Source organism: Podarcis vaucheri (assembly GCF_965113315.1).
Source record: "Podarcis vaucheri genome assembly, chromosome: 3".
NCBI classification, from domain to species: Eukaryota; Metazoa; Chordata; class Lepidosauria; order Squamata; family Lacertidae; genus Podarcis; species Podarcis vaucheri.
In genome coordinates, this window is record NC_138761.1 from 86431951 (window position 1) to 86453776 (window position 21826).

Sequence of the window (21826 nt, forward strand, 5' to 3'; positions counted from 1 at the left end):
TCCTTTGCTGTGTGAGGGAACGCGTGTCTGTGCATGCTCAGAATAAAGGAAGTCTGACACAATAATGCCATTCATCACATACCTCTGTGTTCTTGCATTGCCTAGATTATCAATAGATATCAATAGATTATCAATAGACTGGGATCTCTTGGTCTTCTTTTCAGGTGCAGGCCACACTGCTTGTGCAAAATATATGCCTTCTTAATGAGAACAAATGCAAAACAGCCAACTTCAAAAGGGTTTGCCTTTCTAGTTTTGTGTGTATCTGGTTTAAAGGCTCCACCTGTTGGCCAGCTCAAATGGAACAAGTGCTGCACATCAAAGTATTGGTGTTCCTGTCTTTTGCTCAGTAGGCATTTAACTTGACTTTCTTTTTAAAAAATAAAATAATACCAGGTGCCTGAACAATTGACATCTTAAAAAATGCCATTAGATTCTTGCCAAAATATCAAACAAGTGTGTCGTTGGGCATCAGATATCAACACTTTGCAAAGAACTTTGCAAATTAAATACAGTATGTGACAATAAAGAATGAGGGGCAATTTGCATTCTTAGTTATGAGACTGCCACCAAAATTATGCGGGAACTAACTTAAGTGCGAAACCCATTTTATTGATCCATCTGTTTACTGCAAAATAGACCCTTGTGCTGCTCTTCTTAAGTGATTAGTCAGGACTTTACAATAGCTCAGGCATAGGAAACCTGTAAGCCTCTGGATGTTCTTGATCTCCCAATTCCTGTCAGCCCCAACCAGCACGGGCAATAATCCGGAATAATGGGACCTGTAAATTAACAACATCTGGAGGACCACAATTTGCCATTCCTGCTGTAGATGAAACTAGGCCTGGATGGTGTGGAGGGGAGAGATTTTACAAAGGGGAAGGCTCCCCCACTGGGAAGGCTCTCTCACATGACACCATATTGCGAGCAGCAAGCCACAGCCAGAGGTTGTCGATCCAAGAAAGCACAGCCAGTTTTATGGGGAGCTAGGCCTTATTAAACCAATACAAGTACCTTGAAGTGGGCTTCTCTGCGCTATGACTTGTGAACGCTCCTTGCACATATAAACAGTGGAATAACTCAGTTGGTACAGCATGAGACTCTTAATCTCAGGGTCATGGTTTGAGCCCCACGTTGGGCAAAAGAGTTCTGTGTTGCAGGGGGTTGGGCTAGATGACCCTCATGGTCTTTTCCAACTCTACAGTTCTATGTTTCAAAATACAACAGGCCCAATCCTTTTCTGGTTACTACTTTTTTGCAACTCAGTATGACCTCTTGGTACTTGTACACTATTTGTGTCTTCTACTCTGGTATCTGTATCCAAGAAAGACATGGACCACCCAAAGCTTGCCTTTTTCCCTGTCTCCTGTGTGTGTTTATTCAGTGATTCATTTAGGTAACACTGGCTTGGACCCAAGGAAGCATTTGAGTGGATGGCGCTTTCACTTGCACAAAGGGGTGGTGGTCTTGGATTTCTGCCGTTTCCTCCACACAGCTGCAGCCCCCAGGCCACATCAAATGCTATTCTCGAGTATGTCCCTAACTCTCAAGAGAAGCTTCTTTTTCGGGTGGCGGGGAGGGGATGAGGCTGCAGGAAAGCCTCTTTCCATGAGCAGAGCAGAACTCACAGTTCCCAGGCTCTACACCTCTCTGTGAGAAATTTGATTCTTAATCTAAGGGCAAAGCTAGACCCGACTATGCTAGATGTGATCAGTTTGACAAGGCATGTCTGTGATTTTTGGTTAGCAAAAATGTAAGCAGGGATGGTGACTCTGTCAATTTCAGTTTCTCTCAGTTTCTCAGTCTTAAGTTCCTTTATCCACCTCTTTTTATTTTAATATCTTTGTGAAAATTCACCAGCATTTTAGCGCAAATTTCTCCTTATAAACACATTTGCACTCAGTTTCCCCTAATAGAAAAATTCATTGCAAAAAATGTGTATCTTATTTTCAGTAATATATGATTTTTTAAAAATGTATACTTTACCCCCAGCACATGCTTTTTTGAACACGACTTGGCTGCAGAAATGTATTGCAAAATTCAGTGGTGTGCAAATTTTGAACGGAAGGTTGCATTTTGGTTCCCATGCGCTTTTGGGAAGTATGAGTTTGGTAGATTCACCTTTCAGTGAGAGATGAATCGATTTTTTCCACCATCCCAACACAAGGGGCCCTCAGCTGAAACGCGACCAGAGTGTGGAGGAGGGGGGCTTTAACCCTTTGCCCCTGCTGCAGTCCTGGTTGGAATCAACACACACACTTGCAGGTCACAAAGGGAGGAAAGCTCCTGGTGCCAATGGGAGCTTTTCTCCCATTGCAAATTTATTTTGTTTAAAACATTTCCAAACCACTTAATATTTCTAAATTTCTAAATAGTAAGTTCTATGTACATTATAAAAACAATGCCTTTTAAAACCACAGTACAGCTTAAAACCAAGGAAACAGTGTAACAACACATAGAAGCAATTAAAACAGAAATTCAAGGGATTCATACATGGAAGTCAGGTTGCTCAGAAGGGAAGGTGGCCCTCAAGCTGCAGAATCTTCCCCATCCTTGCTCTATCCACACCTCCTGAACTTCACAGCTGTTCCCCCACCAGTTTTCCGTGTTCACTGTGGGAATTGTGTCCTCCCCCCAACCCAATGGGATGGCAAAGAAGCTGCACTGCTGCAGGAAGCTGAATAATCTGAAGGACAAAACAGGCAATATATTAAGCTTTCAATGTGTAGTGTTTTTTTCTTTTAACAATGCTAGTTCCCTGGGATTGGAAACTCAGGATTAGAGGATTGCCCCAGAGCCTTGTTCTTCTTTCCTCCTCCTTCTTTCTTTGGTCTTGGTCAAATGGCTGCAGGCTTTACTCAGCATCATAACACAGTTACTCGACTTGAGCACAACCAACAGATGCCCATGGGTGTCCTTTTGTCTTCATGAGAGCCTCCAGCAATCGCTGGAAAAGAGAATAACACTGCTCTGGTTCCCCTCAGCAACTCCAGCCACTGATAAACCTGATGGACACAATATCTGCAGATGGCTAAATTTGGCCATGAGAGCATTTATAATAACCGGCGAGGGCAAACCGCGAGTCAGCTGGTTTGTCCATTGTGATGCCTTAATTCCTGAAGCATGTAAGACATATCGCAACACACTTTGATCTGTGTACATAATCTACATTGACCTTTTGATTTTGCTTCTTGTAATGCCAAGGATCACGGAACCGTAGGCTTGCGACTAACCTTCCCCTTTGGTGCGATAATACAGAACAAGGCTCCCTTTCAGTGTCAACAAAACAAGAAATGATATCTTTCAGCCCTTAAAAAGTCTGACAACATCAAGCAGTGTATATAGTTAATTCCTGGTCATGGGAATTTGCTGTCCCCAGGCCAGACTACAGATAATGAATTATGTCAGTGAAAAGGCTCTGGTGGCCGGTTCTTTTCACAGAAAAAGTGACATCATCTGTGCAGCTCTCTGGCAATAAAGCCGAACCAAAAGCTATATGGCAGGAAATAACAGACAGATGTCTTCCAGGGCGCATTTGATCTGTTTCAAAGCCTGATGTAAGAAGTAACAAAGTGGGGCTCTGCTGCAGCGCCGCAGTTCTCGCCTCTTCATTTTGTCTTCTGAACATTTGGAGGCAAAGCCCCCAGCCCCATTGGAAGTGCAGTTTATATATATAGTTGCATGCACATGCACACACACACACACTGGTTTAGATCAGAGGTCTGTCTGGCCCAATATCCTGCCTTTGACATCAGACTTTATTAGTTGCTTGAGGGTGTGTGCAAGCCAGCACAGCATTATTATGTAACAGAGTTAGTCCATTCATTGAATTGGTATAACTGGTACTTCACTGGGCTATTCATTTGTCTCTCCTGAATAAGGGATGTTGTTGTGTTGCTGATACATGGGAAAAAGTTTTAACTGTATATTTTATCTTTTAAAAAGATATCTAAGTAGTGGGGTGTGCCTGGTGCTGCCTGGGAATCTGTAGAAACTATTTTTTTTAAATGGATTGTGTAATTCGTGAGTTTGGATATGTCACACCAAAAACCGGGCAAAGTCACAACACAGTTAGGTCCTCCATCTTGATTAAAAATGGTGCCCAGCACCCAAACTTTGATGAAGACTATGCCCCCCGCACCTTGTGAACCCTCATGCTGAGTTTGGTGACAATATCTTGAGAGGCACCCACCAAATGGACAAAGTCACTTTTTTGTCCACTATCTTGATTCAAAATGGCACCCAGAAACCAAACAGTGACAAAGTCTGCCACCCCCGCCGCAGAAACCTTGGTGCCAAACTTGGCATTGTCATCTCGTGGACAGACAAGCAAACCACTTTCCAAATTTATAGTATAGTACTTAACCTGAGGTACCACTGTAGATGCAAGTGGAGAACCTCGAGCCTAGGGGCTGAATGTGAGCCTCGAGACCTCTTCATCTGGCCCTTGAAACTCTCCCCAGGTCACATCCCTCACAGGCCTTGCTCTATGCCCAGAATGTTTGTGACTGGCTGGAATATGTCCTTGAGGCCTTATAATGCCCCATGACTAGATGGAGGACGGAAAGCGGCGTTTGTGAGTGTGTGTGGAAACTCACATACTGTAGAAAAGAAACATTTGCATGTTTTTCTCAGCCTGCATTTGCTTCTGGCAGACCCCAGGTCTTTGCCTGGGCAAAGCAGAATCTAGTGTGCCTTCTGTTGTGTTGATGGGCTCCTCGGATTTTCTTGGTGGCAGCAGCACTCCAAAGGTGGAAGCCGCCACTTAAATTTCCCACAAAGCCCTCGGATCCCCAAAATATTGTCATTCTAGTGTATTGTGAGAAATTAAAATGGAGACTCATGGTCCCAGTTTCCCATTGTGAAGTGTGTAGGACAGGTTTTGGTGGTGGGGGGTGGTGGTGGACAACCCTGTGGGGAGTCCAGAGGCCCTAGCAGCTGCCCCAGGATGCTGATGCTGGGCCTGTATTGCATGTAGATATGTTGTCAACCAGGATGATGAACGTCTGAAAGACACATGCCGTACTATCCTAAATTGCCGGAAACTGAAGAGAACATTTCTTTTGGCTGTGAGAGATAACTTTTGCAGCTGCCTGAGAACAGGCACCTGAAATTCTTTAATGGGCTACCTTGTGAGTTTTTATTTATGTTCTTTGTCAGGCCCAGTGCACAGAGTCCTTTAAAATTTAGAAAATGTACCACTGGTATGACCACAACACTGCACTGGGGATCCATGACCTTATCTTATTTCTGATCCTAGTACGCAGCAGCTGTTACACTATTAATAAACTGAATGAGGAATACAGAGTGCTCATGTCCAGAGTTTGACAGTTACGGGTGTAGCATAATCAGAAGAAAAAGTCTGGACTTAGTAAACTTTGATCCCCCGTTTCATGGTGCCTGTAGTCATGTACCCCAAGCTGTGCACCATAAAGGATCGAAGAGCCTTCTTGGGAAGTTAATAATGTCCAATAAATCTCAAAAGATTTCGTGAAGAACTTTATTTACGAGTGGTGCTATTTGTCTTTAGCATTGCTAAGCTCCTTCCATGTGCAATGGTCATTATATAATTGAAGTAACAGATCTCTTTTAACAGCAGAGTTCAATTATTATCTTACACGGCACATCAATCAGCTAGGAAACAAAGTTGTTGGTGGCTAAGAGGCAATGATGCTTTAAAGCAAAGAAACAGTTGGGCTTCATGGGCATCTTATACTGAACCTAAAATTAACTAGCTAATGGGGTGTTGCTTCCACCCAGGGAATGCTCAGATTGCTGGTGGTTAAACAATTCTGGATGTGTTGCGAATCAGTACTTTTAACCCAAATAATTACTACAGCAGCATCCTATGCAAAGCAGGTATGCCAGAGCTTTGAAGACAACATGCTAGGGACTATGAATGCCCCAGAAGTATTTGCTTTCCTGGATCAGACCAGAGGCCCATCTAACCCAACATTCTCTTTCTAGCAACAATCAGTAAACCTTCTCTGGAAGCCCAGCACGCCCAGGTTCTTTCAACTAGACTACTATCATGTGTTCAGTGTGGGGCTGCTCTTGGAAGCTGTTTGGAAGGCACAATTAGTTCAGAATGCAGCAGCTGGATAAATAGCTACATATAATTTCAGTTCTTTTGTGAGCTCTACTGGTTGCTGATCTCCCCTAAGCTTCCTCTTTCTCTGGGGCCTTCTGAGGCTTAAAAGACATCAGCCTGAGTCTGGAGGCTTGAAACATCGTCCAAGCCCCACCCTTACTTAGCTGAAACCAATCCTGGCTGACAGGGCTACTCATGAGTAAGCCATGGGTTTAACAGCTTCTTTCCCACAGCATGGCAAAATGGTGATAGCCATTCCTTGTTGCTTGTTCCCAGCTTCTGGTTTTCTGAGGTAAACTACACCCAAAAATGGAGGTTTCATACATCTATTATGACAGTCAGTAGATATGACCACTACAAATATGTTAAATCCCGTTTTTCAAAGCCTTGAAGCTGGCATCAGTGATCAGCCCTTGGGTCTGCAGGCTTCTCAGATGAGGAGCAAGAATGGGAGGTGGCTCATTGTATGCGCTCTCCTGTGTAAACTGCTTCGAGGCTGCTGTCATTAAGCTTTATACAAATTGTTGAAATAAAATGAATGAATGAAAGGAGTGGGACCCTTCCCACACTAATGATCCTATTGGAACTGGACATCCCTGCCCCACCACTGGAGGTCCCAACAGCAGCTGCCTTGGTTCCTAGAGGGCACTCAGATGCCTGCCTACCACCCACAGGGCCTCAGATGAGGAATTCAGAACTGCCCCCAAAGTGCCCAGCTTACAGATGGACACCATTGGATACAGCCCATAGTACGTCAGCAGTCGAGAATGCTGCTATTTCATTGTTTTAGTAATTAAATAATAGTAGTAGTAATAATATTAATAATATTGTCAATTTGCAGGCTCGAGAAGACGTGATCCATATGCTGAAAACAGAGAAAATAAAGCCTGAAATTCTGGAGGCGCACTATGGCTCTTCAGCTCCAGAGAATGTTCTCAGGATATTGCACAGGGATGCTACCCTTGCCCATGAGAAATCAACAGGGGAAGATGTATATGAGAAGCCAATTTCAGAGGTAAGCACCTTTCAAATTACTTTAGGAACCTTGAGTCAGGATGTCCTTTTCATTTTGACTTGCATTTGCAATTTGTTTTACAAAATACCATGACTGAAGGCATGGGCACACCCCCAACCTTGCATGTCTCTGTTTTCATCTCTTGCACAACATGTGGCAGTGGCAACACTTGCGTACATAGATACCTAATCTGATCCTCTACAGTGATAGTGTGTTAGCGCACAACACATTGCATGTTTGCAAAGTTTCCGAGAATTAAAATTCTAGAAAGCAGACTTTGAGACTGTGATTGGAGAAACACATGCCTTTGAGTAAGGGAACACTGTGAGAATTACCTCTGAGGAAACATGCATGTTCTGAATGTGGAACCAAGGGCAACAGTATGTTACCATTTGCAAATTTCCACAGCAGCATAACACACCAGTGACCAAGCCACTGTGATATCTCTATGTAGTCCTGTGAAGTTGACTGTGTTTTCTCTCAAACAGGGATGGAGAACACCAAGCCCAGGAGCCAAATGTGGCCTGTTGGTCTTGAAAGCATAAGCCCCAGGGATACTGTGGGGTTTGGGGTGTGTGAATCACCCTGTGTTCCAAATCCCATTTAGTTATTCCACAGAAACTTCTAGACTTCTGATTAACTTGTTGACTCTATATAATGGATGACTATTATTACAGAATGGGTCTCTGTGCTAGGCATAGATGCCAAAGGAAGACTTTCCCATTTTTTTTAAAAAAAGAGAGGAGTAACTGTTAGCTGTCATTGAGAACATTGCTATAGTGATCATGAAGTATAAAAGGGCAATCACAACTAATCTTCTTAAACTGTTCTGTACAGTTTAATTCTGAAGAGATTTAAGAGTGAGCCTTTAAACCTCACTGAGAATCTTCCCTTCCTTCACACTGAAATTTCTTTTCTCCTTCCAACGAAATCTGAAATAGTGAGCCGAATAATCAGTCCCTTCCTTCAGTCTAAGCTCTCATCAAAATCAAAATGTCAGTAGCTCATTGCTGAAGCAGTTTGGTATGGTTACAATTTTAACTGTTGTCCTCCTCTACATTTGATCTGTCGTGGGCAAAGCTAATGGGAATCAGTGGTGTTTATTACTAGTAACTGCTTATAGGCAATGAAAGAGGCCATGCCACGTTTACAGTAATGCAACATCCTTGTTCAGCAGATGTACCAATGTCAGCCAACAATGTAGTTAACACAGTCCATTTTATATTTCAACCAACCAGCTGGACAGACTGGAAGAGAAGCAGAAGGAAACATACCGGCGCATGCTCGAGCAGCTCCTCCTGGCAGAGAAATGCCATCGGCGCACAGTTTACGAGCTGGAAAATGAGAAGCATAAACATACAGATTACATGAATAAGAGCGATGACTTTACCAATCTCTTGGAGCAGGAGCGTGAAAGGTGAGTATTAAGAGACAGCCTGTTGAATAAACTCTGCATTTCAGGGGTTATTCTGATGGGAAACAATGGGTTTTTCAAAGACATTTTTCAGTAGAACTGCAGAATTCCAGATATTAGAGATATTGTAGAGGGGAAATTAACATTTTTAATCCTAGCCTCCCATATACTGTTTCTCACCACTTCTTGAACTTTTCTGCCCAACCAAAACCTGTTGTCAGCTCTCTTGTACTGTTGAATCCATATTACAAATATGGGAATAATTCGTTCGAGGCTGCAGAGCTAGTCCAAGACTTTAAAAAATAAATAAATAAAAATTTGGGAACAAATATACAATCATTTAGAGTTCCTCTCTGTTGCTGCCACACAAACCCTATGTCCAGCTGTATTAGTACAATAGTAATAAAAAACAACCATTAATTCAACCACTGCTCATTTAAGAAGTGTACCAGTTTCCTGTGGGTCTGGGGTGGTCTATATTAATGTTCTTTCTTTGTTTCAAATGAAATAAAAGTGGACCACATAGTCCAACACTTTTTCACGTCTGAGGCAGAGTGGTAAGTGGCACCCCCTACTTCTTCAATAGTTTCCACAGCCAGCCAAATTATTTTGGCACCCAAGAAAAGAAAATCCCACATATGCCTCTTCCCCACCCCCCCTAACAATAAAAATACAATAATAAATTAAAGAACTAACAACTGGGTGCCCTTTCATGACACCTAAAATCAGATGCCTGAAGCAGCTGCCTCACTTTGCCTAATACAGGGGTCTGCAACCTTTAAGACAAAAAGAGCCACTTGGACCCGTTTTCGAAGAAAAAAAAACTGGGAGCCGCAAAACCATTGTGACATTTAAAACAAATATATCTCTGGAGCCGCGATCTGACAGCAGGCGGGAAGGTGACGTCGGGACGGTGCGTGACTAACGCACGCACCGCCCCCATGCGACGTCACAGCCAGTACAGCACCCGCCACAGTGGGGAGTGTCGGGGCGCACAATGCGCCTCCTCCCCTCGCTAGTATCCACCCCGGAGCCGCGGCAAAGGTGTAAAAGAGCCACATGAGGCTCCGGAGCCGCGGGTTGCAGACCCCTGGCCTAATATTAGGACCGGCCCTACACATATTTTTATATAATGAATCCAAGCCTCACTGATTCGCTCTGTGATTTCAGTGTGAATGTTTCAACATGCAAAGATACTCTTGGAGAAATAGTTTGGATTGGTATGTGCTAAATCATGATCTGGACATATGTTTGGTCATTGAAAAAAATAGTTCAGGATGCACACTGGAAACATCAAGCAATGTCAATTTCAATATATAAAGAGCAGCAATCTGAATAATCTCTAGGATAACCAGTAAAAGAAACTGACTGGTTTATCCTAGTTTATCTGCTGTTTTGGTAGTGGTGATGGTACTCCATAGGGAATATATAACCCAATGGACTTATATCAGTTTTATAGCACAGTCAGTCATGGTTTCACCGAAAGAATGCTGAGAATTGTATTGCGATGAACTACTGAACATTTTATGGGGCATCTTCATGACATCATGGGAAAAACATCCTTCTCCTATGTTTTCCCTGTTCAGTTTCTATTCCCCATCCATAGCTCAGAAGATTTTACTTTTTTGAAGACAATAGGACAGCTGCACACTTTCCCCAGGCATAGATGACCAATCAGACAGCTGTCCACATGTTTGTGTTGGTTGTAGCCTGTATAAATTGTTCTAGAGATTCTCTCCTCTGATATCTGTCTCTCCTCTCTAGGAACCGTCTCTATTGCTTTTATCTCTCCCAATTCCAAATAGCAGTGCTTTTATATCAGTTTCCATTAGAGTCTCCCCTGATGGGAGTCTACTTAGCTTGAACTACCACGGCTTTCTCTAATTGCTTTGCAGTGGCACCAAGATTATGGGTCGGGGACAAAGCAAAAACAGACACATAATTCCAAAGTACGTGCAGAGTTCAAGTGGAACTAAGCTAGCAAGTCTTTCTCTGTGTTCACATATTCAACGTTTGATTTTGATTTTTTCATAGTCTCTTACAGAGGGACTGTCCTGATTGGTTAAAGCAAATCACTGAAAATACAGGCAATTGACGAAATATATGACATCAGTTTTCCTGTGTAAACTACAGTTCCCATAATTCTTCAAGGGAAGTCATGTGCTTTAAATGTGCAGGGCCAGTGAGGATGTGATGGCTAGGGAGGATCAAATGCACAATGCTCATTCTTCAGCCTCGCAACTATGAGAGAATGTCCCCAAAGGGCCTGAAAGTGGAAACACTGGCTTGCAGTTTTTGGAGCCACTGTTTCGGAGGCCTTGGAAAACAAAATCAATGGAGCAACACTCTTCCTTATATTTCCCTGTATACAAACTGCTGGAGTTATTTAGCCTAGCATAAACAGTTGGCTTTTACATAAGACTTCTTTGTAGGTTAAACCGCTGATAGTGATTGGATGTTGGAATTTTCGTAGCTCATTGTCCTCGAAGTTCTCTTCTCCAGTTGAAACAGCAGGGCCCAGGTATAGAGAAACTCTGATTAATTTATTCCAATACAGAGTGTATACACACACACACACACACACACACACACACACACGTTATCCTGCTTCAGTGCTAGCGTCACAAATATGGTCTTTGTCAATGCTCCTGGTTCCACCCCCTCTGAAAATGCACGGCTATAATTGTAGATACACGCAGGGGATCCTCGGACCCCCGGATCTTCCTCCTATGAAAACTTTCGCTCTTCTAATGACATTTTCTGCTCTCCATCCCAGCACCCCCAGCAAAGAAAGAACTGGCGAGTTTCTCAGTAGCCTGTGATAATACATTCCTCTCTGCTTCAGTCATCCTGGCACTGAGATGCTCCTTGGCTGCTCTTCTGGTGATGTAATGCTGGGACCGCATCACCTGCAAAGGAAACTGATCTGCATCTAATAAAGAGCGCAGGCCTCTTGAATCAGAAACGGGAGCACTGATGTTAGCGGATTTCAAACATCTCTCTCGGAGCCCCCACCCCCCCTTTGTGCTTTTGTTATTCAGGTTTCCTTCTCTTCCCTTTCCCATGAGAAGCCAGCCCCAAGCCTTTCTTCCCAAAATGTTTTCATTTTGCTCCACTTTATTTCATATACATGAGATACAGAGCGACTGTGGAGGTCTAAATTCAGAGAAAGGCCTTCTCCTATGATGGGCTTAAAATCTGCAGACTTCTCTCTCTGGGTTTGTGTGTTAAACAGAACGGTTGCTTTAAAAAAATTACAGCAACAGGGAAAGAAAGGGCTACACTAGCATCATTTTGCTGTCGACCAGCTGAAGCTTTGTCAGAGCATGTAGGCCGAAATTTAAACCGCTGCTTAGACTCCCACAAGTGTGTTAACCCAGGAATAGAGACAGATTGTGTGTTAGCCCAGATGGAGGAGGGTGCCAACTCCCATCAGCCCCAGACAGCGCGGCCAACAGTAGCTGACCCTGATGTTGTAGCACAAGCTGTTTTGAAAGCTTGGTTCCGTATAGGCAGTGCCGGGGGGGGGGGAGGTAGCTCCCCATACAAACAGCTCCCCACACCCCATTGCCGAACTCATGTTGCTTTTTGACAGAAAGGCATTTTTCATAGGATTGTTTCATACAGATAGAGAAATGTGTGGGCTGAAGGCTTCCTTCCAGGCCACTGGAGTTCAGCTCTCTCCTCCTTTTCTGGGGAGGGTTCTGTAGCAGTTCCTCCCTAACACTTGTCTTTGGCTCTCACCTTGTAGCCCATTTTGGGGGGCTTCCACCTTGACCTACACCCCTTCTCTGTTGCAGGAACTACACACCTGGCCTGTGAGTCAAACCAACTGGATTTACTTTAGAGAAACCTAAAGTGGGGCAAAATTCACCTTCACATAATACACTTGCCCCTTTCTGTTGCCCCCTTTTTTCTAGTGTCTCCACTGCTTTTTAAAAGCATTGCTGGGAGGCAATAGAGGCAGAAGGTGCTGTTCTTCAAGAAAAACAAGTATAGAGTCCCCTTGGGCCCAAGAAGCTAATTTTATGGTTCTTTGTACTCTGATCATAACTGGTAATTTCTAATAGCAATACACCTATAACAATATTTGAAGACCAAAAGCCAGAAGGTGGTTTCTTATATTAGGCCTACTCAGAGTAAACCCATTGGCTTTAATGGATGTGACTAACTTGGGTCCATTTATTTCAGTGGTCTACTCTGAGTACGGGATGCGGGTGGCGCTGTGGGTAAAACCTCAGCGCCTAGGACTTGCCGATTGCATGGTCGGCGGTTCGAATTCCCGCGGCGGGGTGAGCTTCCGTTGTTCGGTCCCAGCTCCTGCCCACCTAGCAGTTCGAAAGCACCCTTAAGTGCAAGTAGATAAATAGGTACCGCTTTATAGCGGGAAGGTAAACGGCGTTTCCGTGTGTTGCTCTGGTGCCGGTTCACCAGAGCAGCTTCGTTACGCTGGCCACGTGACCCGGAAGTGTCTGCGGACAGCGTTGGCTCCCGGCCTCTAGAGTGAGATGAGCGCACAACCCTAGAGTCTGTCAAGACTGGCCCGTACGGGCAGGGGTACCTTTACCTTACTCTGAGTACAACCTAGTAATTTGGATACAATCCAGAATTTTCATCTCATACAACATAATAGATTATATGTAAACATAAAATCTGTCACTTTAATTGTGCAAGGTGGTGTTTTTTTAATGTTCAGATACATTTTCTGCCCGTATCTTCTGAAGGTTTCATACGTTCTGTTCGTTAGTTTTTCTCCCTTGATTCTAAAGCTATGGTCCAGAGCAGCGGTGGGGGGTGAGGGTGAGCAGGACAGCACTATTGGGTGTTGTGGGAATTTATAGCATTGCAATTATTACTCCTCTCACTGTACAGTGATTAAAATCTGCAAGAACAAAAGAGAAGGAGAATCAGTGTAATATTCTGAGAGTTCTGGCATAACAAACCCTCTTTCATAACTGCTGCATATCACTGTTATATCTACAACACTGATACATATATTTCTACTTTTCTCAGGGATACCGTTGATATGTTGAATTTCTTGAATTCAAAGACAATAATTTAAATGAAAGGGATGATCTTGGAAAAGACACCCACTAATTTCATTCAAATGTTTTCTAATTTCCATAATGAATATTTAGAAACTGGTAAATGAAAGGAAAACAACAACTCCTGATCCAGTTGTTCTTACTTCCAGCTGATCTTTAAGACAGCAGTTTATAGACGCTACTAAGACTGGATGGAAAGGGTTTCGAGCTTCTGTATGGGTTGAACAGCTTTTAAGATTAAGGAGGGATAACTAGATAATTGTAGCCACATGATAACTAGACAGGGAGAAAGGAAGATGTCAGGACACCGCCTCAAAATAGTTTTGCAGGAGGGGACCACAACTTAGCAGGATAGCACATTCTTTGTATTAAGAATTTGCAGTTGCCAGGTTCAATATGAAACATCTTCAGATAAAAGGATAAAGTGATGGGAAATACTCCCATCTAAGAACTTGGAGAGCTGCTGCCAGTCAGAGAATACAATATTAGTCTAGGTGGAGAAATAGTCTGATTTGGTATAAGTCAGCTTCTTGTGTAGTGAGAATTATGGCCTGCCTGATACTGTCCTCATGCTGAAAATAAAATCTATTGAGCTTTCTTTGGGTTATAAATTACAGCCGATTCATCTAATATTGTGAATGTTGTGAACACTTACCTAGTGGAGAGTGAGTTGATGGCTTTAACAGGAGCTGAGAGTAGCCCAAGGATATTGCACTACAAGTTCCATTGACCTCAATATGACTTACCGATACTTCTGAGTAAACATGACTAAGATTGCCTGGTAAGAGTGTGATGTATGATTTTGCAAAATAAGTATAGAAAGGAAATGGATTTAGGCAGTTTCAGAACACCACAATTATTTCTCTGTGTGTTTAGCATAAGGATTGATTTAGTGCCAAGTAACATAAAAGCACATGCAGCGTGGCTGACATTTGAAAAGGTAAAACAGCTTTGATTTTATCTAGAACCAGACAGATCATACAGCTTACAAAAATAAATAAATACATTGGTAGGGTTCTGTCATATTATGATTTGTAACTAACAGGGGCAGCTGTGGACATTGCAGGGGGCTAAACTAAATGACCCTCACACTGGTGGAGGAACAGGGGTGCGGGGGGAAGCACACTGCCCCCAGCAGCACAATCCTGGTTGGGTACCATTGCGGTAGCGCCCCCCCTTGCGCTGGGCACCATGCCCTGCAGGTCACACCCCCAGGACACAGGACACTCCCCCGGGATGCACGCCAGCCCCGCCCCCACCTGCTCTCCGCCCCACCCCCCACTGGAGCTTGAAGCTCCGGGTCCCTTCCAATTCTACAATTCTATGAAATGTGTGCCATAAGCTATAGTTTATGGTTTGCTCTTTTTGAAACTGAAGTTTTGAGTCAGGCATGTGAGTGACAGTGCAGTTCTCTAAACAGAAGTAAGCCCAACTGGGTTCAGTGTGAGGTATTCCCAGGTAACTGTGTAGAGTTTGGTATTGCAACTTATGCTTTCAAAGAGACCGGCACTGTATCATTCAAGCAAATGGAAGCCATGCATTGATGGAGGAAGAGGAATGGGACAGGATCAACCCCAGGGCTTTCCACCCCACCATCTGGTCATATGCTTTGAGAAAAGCCTGAATTCTCCCCAGTCAAACAGAAATGCTTTTAAATAAATTATGTTTAGTTCATGAATCATACTCCATAAAAGGCAATAAATGCATAACAGGGAGATATAGAACAATTCACGGCGTGATTTAAAGAAGAAGAAAAAACAGCGCCTCAGCCCATCAATTCAGAGGGAGAAAAAAGCCTCAAGAGAATAATATAATGTTTTATAACATCTGCCTGGAATGACCTGTTTTAAATAAAAGCACGGCTGGTGACTACGGCCAGTTGTTCAGCTTAAGTTTACTAAGTGAGGGGTTTTTAGGGAATATGATGTAAGTAATATAAAATGTATAGCCCAGAATCAGCACAGCTTGCAATCCTCTTCCCTCTTCCAGCATTCTTTTTTCAAGGATATGTTTTATTTCTCTTTATTTAATACTTTCCCAAGAGGCACAACATGAGTAATGCAATATATTTATATTAAAAACAGCCAGCTTTCCTTTTTCCCATGATTAAAAAAACCCACCCTTCCCTCCACCAAATAGGTTCTAGGAACTCATTAACATGCATTAAGCACTGCACAGGTGGAAATCTGCAGGTTTGCATAGAAATATGATCATTTTCTAGAAGCCTCACCTCTGAGCATACAGTAACCTGGAGCGTCATTAAGATACGGCTTCTTTAAGGATGGTGATTCCTTGTTTGCAGTGCACTTTTCATGGCAGCAAGTAAACGGGAATCCTGGGGAATAGTTGTTTGTTCTTTTGCAACAAGCATCTGGCTTTGTTTGTAGAGGATTTAAGCAATGTAGCCAAGGAATCTAGGAGTTCTGTGGGTGTTACCTTTACTACATTGCATGAGTTCCATCGCATGAGATAAGAAGCATGAAGAGAGAAGCCAAAGCAGGGTTTAATTGATGCAAAAGCACAGTCCTGAAATCTATGTTTAAAAGGGGGCTGATTCCTGGAACTTAAGCAGCATGGTTGCAAGAAGAAGCTACTGCTTCTGAGTATGGAACCCAAAACTGGTGGCCGTCATCTCCTCATTTAATTAATGCAGACCATAAGGCACAATGCAACATACGGCATTTATGATACCAAGGTAGTTTTATGGAGAGGGTGGATCTAAAACACCTGGCCTCAGTCAAGCACAGTTGAAAAGATCTTATCAAGATCACAGCCACACCATACATTTGAAGTACAGTGGTGCCTCGCAAGACGAAAAGAATTCGTTCCGCGAGTCTTTTCGTCTTGCGATGTTTTTCGTCTTGTGAAGCACGGTCCGTTGCAACTGCGCCTCTTCAAGCGGCTTTTTTTAAAAAGCGCAAGACGTTTTCATCTTGCGAAGCAAGCCCATAGGGAAATTCGTCTAGCGAAGCAATGCAAAACCGGAAAACCCTTTCGTCTAGCGAGTTTTTCGTCTTGCGAGGCATTCGTCTTGCGGGGCACCACTGTATTCAGATGCTAATTCAACAGCCATGGTTTCCCTCAAAGAATTATGGAAACTGTAGTTTGTTAAGGGTGCTGAGAGTTAGCAGAACTGGGAATTACAAAACCACTTTTTAGCGCTCAGTCGGAGCAAACAGCAATCTTCCAGATTGACATTTGCTCTAATTTAGCATTGAAGAATGGGTTATCCCTGGGAAAGGAGTGGGTCAAGGGGAAAACTGCTTGGACTCACTCTTTTTTAGTCATGGGACAAGTGGAAGTGGGGACAAGCCCTAAGTGTTGCAGTAGCAAGTCCTTGGGGTTTGGCCAACCAAGTCTGCGCTTTTGAGCAGCATGAAATACAGCTTAGGAGGATAAATAGGTGTTTGGTTGCTACTGATCTAGTTCTTAATTATTTAATTATTGTTTATAAAGTAATTTGTGATTTGTTTTTACTACTGCAATTTGCTTAGCGTTCTCACAGGAAGGTAGGGGGAAAATAAAGAATCAAATCTGTCAAGAAAAATACCTCTGGCGGAAATTAAACAGATGAAAACTGATAACTCAGTAGACCACAGGACTCTTGATCTCGAGGTTGTGGGTTCGAGTCCCATGTTGGGCAAAAGATTCCTGCATTGCAGGGAGTTGGACTAGATGACCCTTGTGGTCCCTTCCAACGCTACGATTCTATGATTCTGTGAAGTTTTTGCTAGCATGAAGATGCATTGATGGGGGGGGGAGCGCTGACCTGATTCGTCTTCTAAACTGCAGCTGTTATAAATAAGGGTGTGTGGAAAAGTTTGATTTCAGATGATGCTACCAAACTTCCAGAAAGGTAGCACACCCACCTTCAGCCTAGCTTGGGGAAAATGCATATCAGCATGTCTTTCTTCACTGGTCATGTGAATGTACACCAAATGACATTTAATTCAATGACAGTGTAACCCAGATTTAGCTGCCGTAGGATGACCCCCTGGGGACTCATAAAGTGGCTGATTCTATATAAATCAGGACTTGTTTGTAGAGTGATGCTGTTAGTCCAACAGCAATCTCATACCCTCAAGCATTATGTCACAGCTGTCTCTTAAATACACAACAATTGCAGACTGGATTTTCAGTGTTGTTTTTTAAAATTGCAACCCAGTTTTTTTCTGAGTTACAAGCAGACTTTGGGCATGTAAATTCCTAAGTTAACCTAGTGTCTATTTAGGAGATGTATAGCAACTATAATAAACAGTCTCTAGAAGAGAGCATACCCTTCCTGTAATTTTTAGGTGGAGGGGGTCATTTCAGCTTCCATTGTCCTTTGTGCTGCATTTAGGATGGGAATCCATAATAGATAAATAATGGTTTTACTTTACTTTCATGCTGTGTGATTTCAGCTCCTTAGGCTGATTCTGAAAGGATTGCAGTTGCAGCTTGAACACATGTTTGAATGGAACTGGCTGGAGTTCAATTAGTTTGGAAGAGGGGGGGATTGGGGGGGGAGGATGAGAATACACTTCTATTGTACCTACCTTCCCCCCTACTTCCCCCCAAGCCTTTCTCTAGCCACTGTTTTCCTTTGCTTTCTGAAGTAGTGAGGCTCCACCCCCCCTCACTGCCCAAAGTTAAATCTGCACAATAATGAACCATATAAGGGAGGGATGACATCATCAGTGAGTGGTCCCAAGCTGTTTTGCACAACATTCACCTTTCATTGTTCTGATGACATGGCTGGAATGTGATGGCTAATTCCCTGTAGAGCAGGGGCTAAGCAGGGCCTGCAGACTAGCAAACTCTTGCAAAGAGAGGCAGGGAGGGGGAATCGAAAGTGCTCCTCATTAGGAGAAGGTAAGAAAACCACACTCTGCTGTTTTGTTTGTTTCCAAAATGTTGCTTCTTGTGTATGCACATTTTTCAGTACTTGCGCTAATGGATTTGCTTGGCAAGAAGACTCTGCTAAGAGCCTGTTGCATGTAACAGGGAAGTACAGACATGTGCTTCGTTACAGCGGCAAATTAACTGAAGCTTTTAAAACTAGAATAGTTCGGATCTCCCTGTTGACTGACTTGGGGAGGGAAAGCTCTACCTTGCATCAAAACACAGCCTGACTTTCAAGGTATGGCATGTTCTGACCTTGTAAATAGAGAGATGCTATGAAACTGAATCTTTTCTTGGAGTTACTTTGTGGTTCGGTTTTCATTTCATTGTGCAGAAGACAATTCACAAGTTCTTAAGGGAAGGATAACCTAGACCAAATACAGCCTTGGCAGAGCTTTAAATCTTTTGCTTCACATTGGCATAGATCTTTTTTTGTTGAACTCTGTACTGATAATTGCTTATTATGTAACCAAGACATTGAATTGTTTGGTCCTATAAGCATTCTGTGTTGTGAGTACTCTTTAGGTTGTAATCCTGTGTTTACTTACCTCAGATTAGGGCCCACTGAGCTCAGTGGGTCTTACTTCTGAGTAGGCTTGTGCTGTTAATGTGATTGCTACAAAACAGTGTGTTGGGAAAGCCATCAGGGCATTTGAAACAAGTGAGATATGCCACTGCTCTAAAACAGGGGGAATTTGTCTTGCACTGTATTCAACAAAAGCAGTTGGTGTTCATGCTGGATTAATCTTTAACTACTTTGTAAAATGATTTTCTAGTTCCAGTGAATTGGAATTGTTTATTTATTTGGCATAATTTTTAATAGGGCAAATCCCAAGGCATGTTCTGAAAGCACGTGGTGGCAGCCACCTTAAAAAGGTCAATAGCCTGGATAAGAGTCCACCTTGGAACCTCATTATTGCATCTTGAGTTTATTAATGGAAGAAAGGTGACATATAAGTAAAGGTAAAGGGACCTCTGAGCGTTAAGTCCAATCGTGGCCGACTCTGGGGTTGCAGCGCTCATCTCGCTTTACTGGCTGAGGGAGCCGGTGTACAGCTTCCGGGTCATGTGGCCAGCATGACTAAGCCGCTTCTGGCGAATCAGAGCAGCGCACGGAAACGCTGTTCACCTTCCCGCCAGAGTGGTACCTATTTATCTACTTGCACTTTGACATGCTTTTGAACTCCTAGGTGGGCAGGAGCTGGGACCAAACAACAGCAGCTCATCCTGCCGCGGGGATTCAAAACGCCGACCTTCCAATCAGCAAGCCCTAGGCTCTGTGGTTTAGACTTTAACAAACAAGGTTATTTTCAATGCTACCTTCTTTATCTGACCAGTCAAAAAACCTGAGTGGTGAATTGGGCACATCATGCTTGCTTACCTAGCGTGTGTGTGTGTGTATAGACACACACGTATGCACACACACACGTGATAGAGGTAGCATGTCGTATGTCACAGGATGTCACATAAGCCATCTTAATCTTTACAGCAACTACATAAGTTAGAGCAATACAATTATTTCCATGTTATAGATTACTGGGGGCTCAGGTTGAGGGCTAGCCTAAAACAGCATGCCTTAGCCTTGTTTTTGGGCTACAATTTCCATCAGCCCCAGCTAGAATAGCCAATGGCCAGAGAGGATGGCAGCTGAAGTTCATCATTATCTGGAGGGCCACAGGTTTCCCACCACTGCCATTTCTCATACTTATGTGCATTTCATTTACTTGCTGTGCAGTCTCAAACATGTCTCCTCAAAGGTCTCATGCATGTTAGAATGTGCATTTTTCTTTGTATGGCTGCAGTCTATCCACACCAGGCTGCTTTCAGCTGGATGCGCAGCTCTGTCCACATTATGGTACAGATAGTCATGCAAACATTATCTTATTTAAAGCGTGACAATGGCTGGATCAGAGCACCTGAGTTCCCCCCTACATATGGTGTCAGAAATAAACTTGTTCACATAGTCATGTGTGCAGATCATGCAAGCCCTTGTTTTCTTGTGGAGCCCTCATCCCAGATTGTGGTTTTTCAGGGAATCCACACTATCCTTGCGTGGGGAGAAGAAATGTACACCTTTGTAAAAACACAATGTGGGCCTGAACCTTTTCATAGATTATAAGCATATGAGCAAGGATTGTGAATTCCTATTTACGGTCGACTGCTTAAAAGCTCTTGAAGTAACAGATGATGTTGATGATGCACAGCTACTAAATATGATAGCTTTTGCACAGAAACAAGAGGCAACTAGGACACAACCAGGGTTTGTTGTGCATTTCACAATAAGCTGTTGAAATATATTTACATTCAGCAAGACAGCCCTTAAGAGCAAATGCTGGATAGCTCCCTGAGGAAGTTTACTTTAAGGCTGGCTGAGTTGAGGGCCATCATGTTTTTCTTAAATGGAGAACTCTTCCATATGGGACAAGGTGAGGGCTGCATTATCACTCTGAAAGTTGTTGGAGGCTGTATTCCAGTAGTGAGCGGGCTAGATCCACCACAACCCCTCACAACAGATTCCCAAGAGGAAACTCTACTCAGTATTGTTTCATTTTCTCTATTGACTTTTTGGGAAAAGAAAAGAGAGAGAAAAGTTTTAAAATTGATTGATTGATAAGACTGCTATTCAATAGAACTGCCTTGTCGGGGGGGGGGGGCAAAAAGAACTCTGTAATCCCAACAGAAGAATGCAAATAATGCCAAACCACAGCTGTATTGCAAGCTATGCCACATTGCTATTCAGTGCCTCCATCTTCAAAATCCAACTGCAGCCCCCAAACTTGCAGGCATTCAGGTGCAAAAATGCATGGATGGCTTTTTGCATATCTGCAGGAAATCCAATCTCTCTTTGCACAGACACTTTCCCCTCTGCTTTCATCTCCTTGTAGCAGATAATTGCAGAGGAAAGAGCTGCAATTGTACACTTTTCACAACATCAGAGCCCTTTCTCCTCTCAGCTGTTCATTGGGGAGCAGCTGTTGCTGAGGAGGGGACCCAGAGGCTGGGTGCTTGTGCAGCTAGGAGTTCCTTACTTCATTGTAAGAAAATACATACAATCCAGAAGTAGATTATTTTGGGCTTAGCCTCCATGAAAGTGCTTTCCATGTCTGAAAATTCATAGTAACCTTTGTGTAATTCTTAATAAGGGGACCGGCTGAACAGTTTCCTCAGTGATTCTTTAGGCAATAGTTTTACACATGCTTAGATATGTGTCAATTATTATTATTTTTAAATCCATGACTGCTTGGTTTGTAGGTTGTAAAAGCAGAGTTATAAAAACATCTTATTACTTTCTGGAAATTTCTTTAAATATTTCTGGTAAGAGGAAACATGAAAATATTATGTGAACTTGAACTTTAAATAGCTTTATAGAGAAGTAT

General features: G+C 43.1%; 1 protein-coding gene across 4 annotated transcripts in view; it reads left to right on the forward strand.

The window, feature by feature from the left end:
• The window catches only part of FILIP1 (filamin A interacting protein 1), a 79935-nt gene that overhangs the window by 40016 nt on the left and 18093 nt on the right, over positions 1 to 21826 (forward strand). For all 4 annotated transcript variants that reach the window (XM_082218241.1, XM_082218240.1, XM_082218242.1 and 1 more), the window contains 2 exons: positions 6933 to 7106; positions 8345 to 8523. In XM_082218241.1, the coding sequence (XP_082074367.1) occupies positions 6933 to 7106; positions 8345 to 8523 (353 nt within the window). The remainder of the gene's footprint in view (positions 1 to 6932; positions 7107 to 8344; positions 8524 to 21826) is intronic.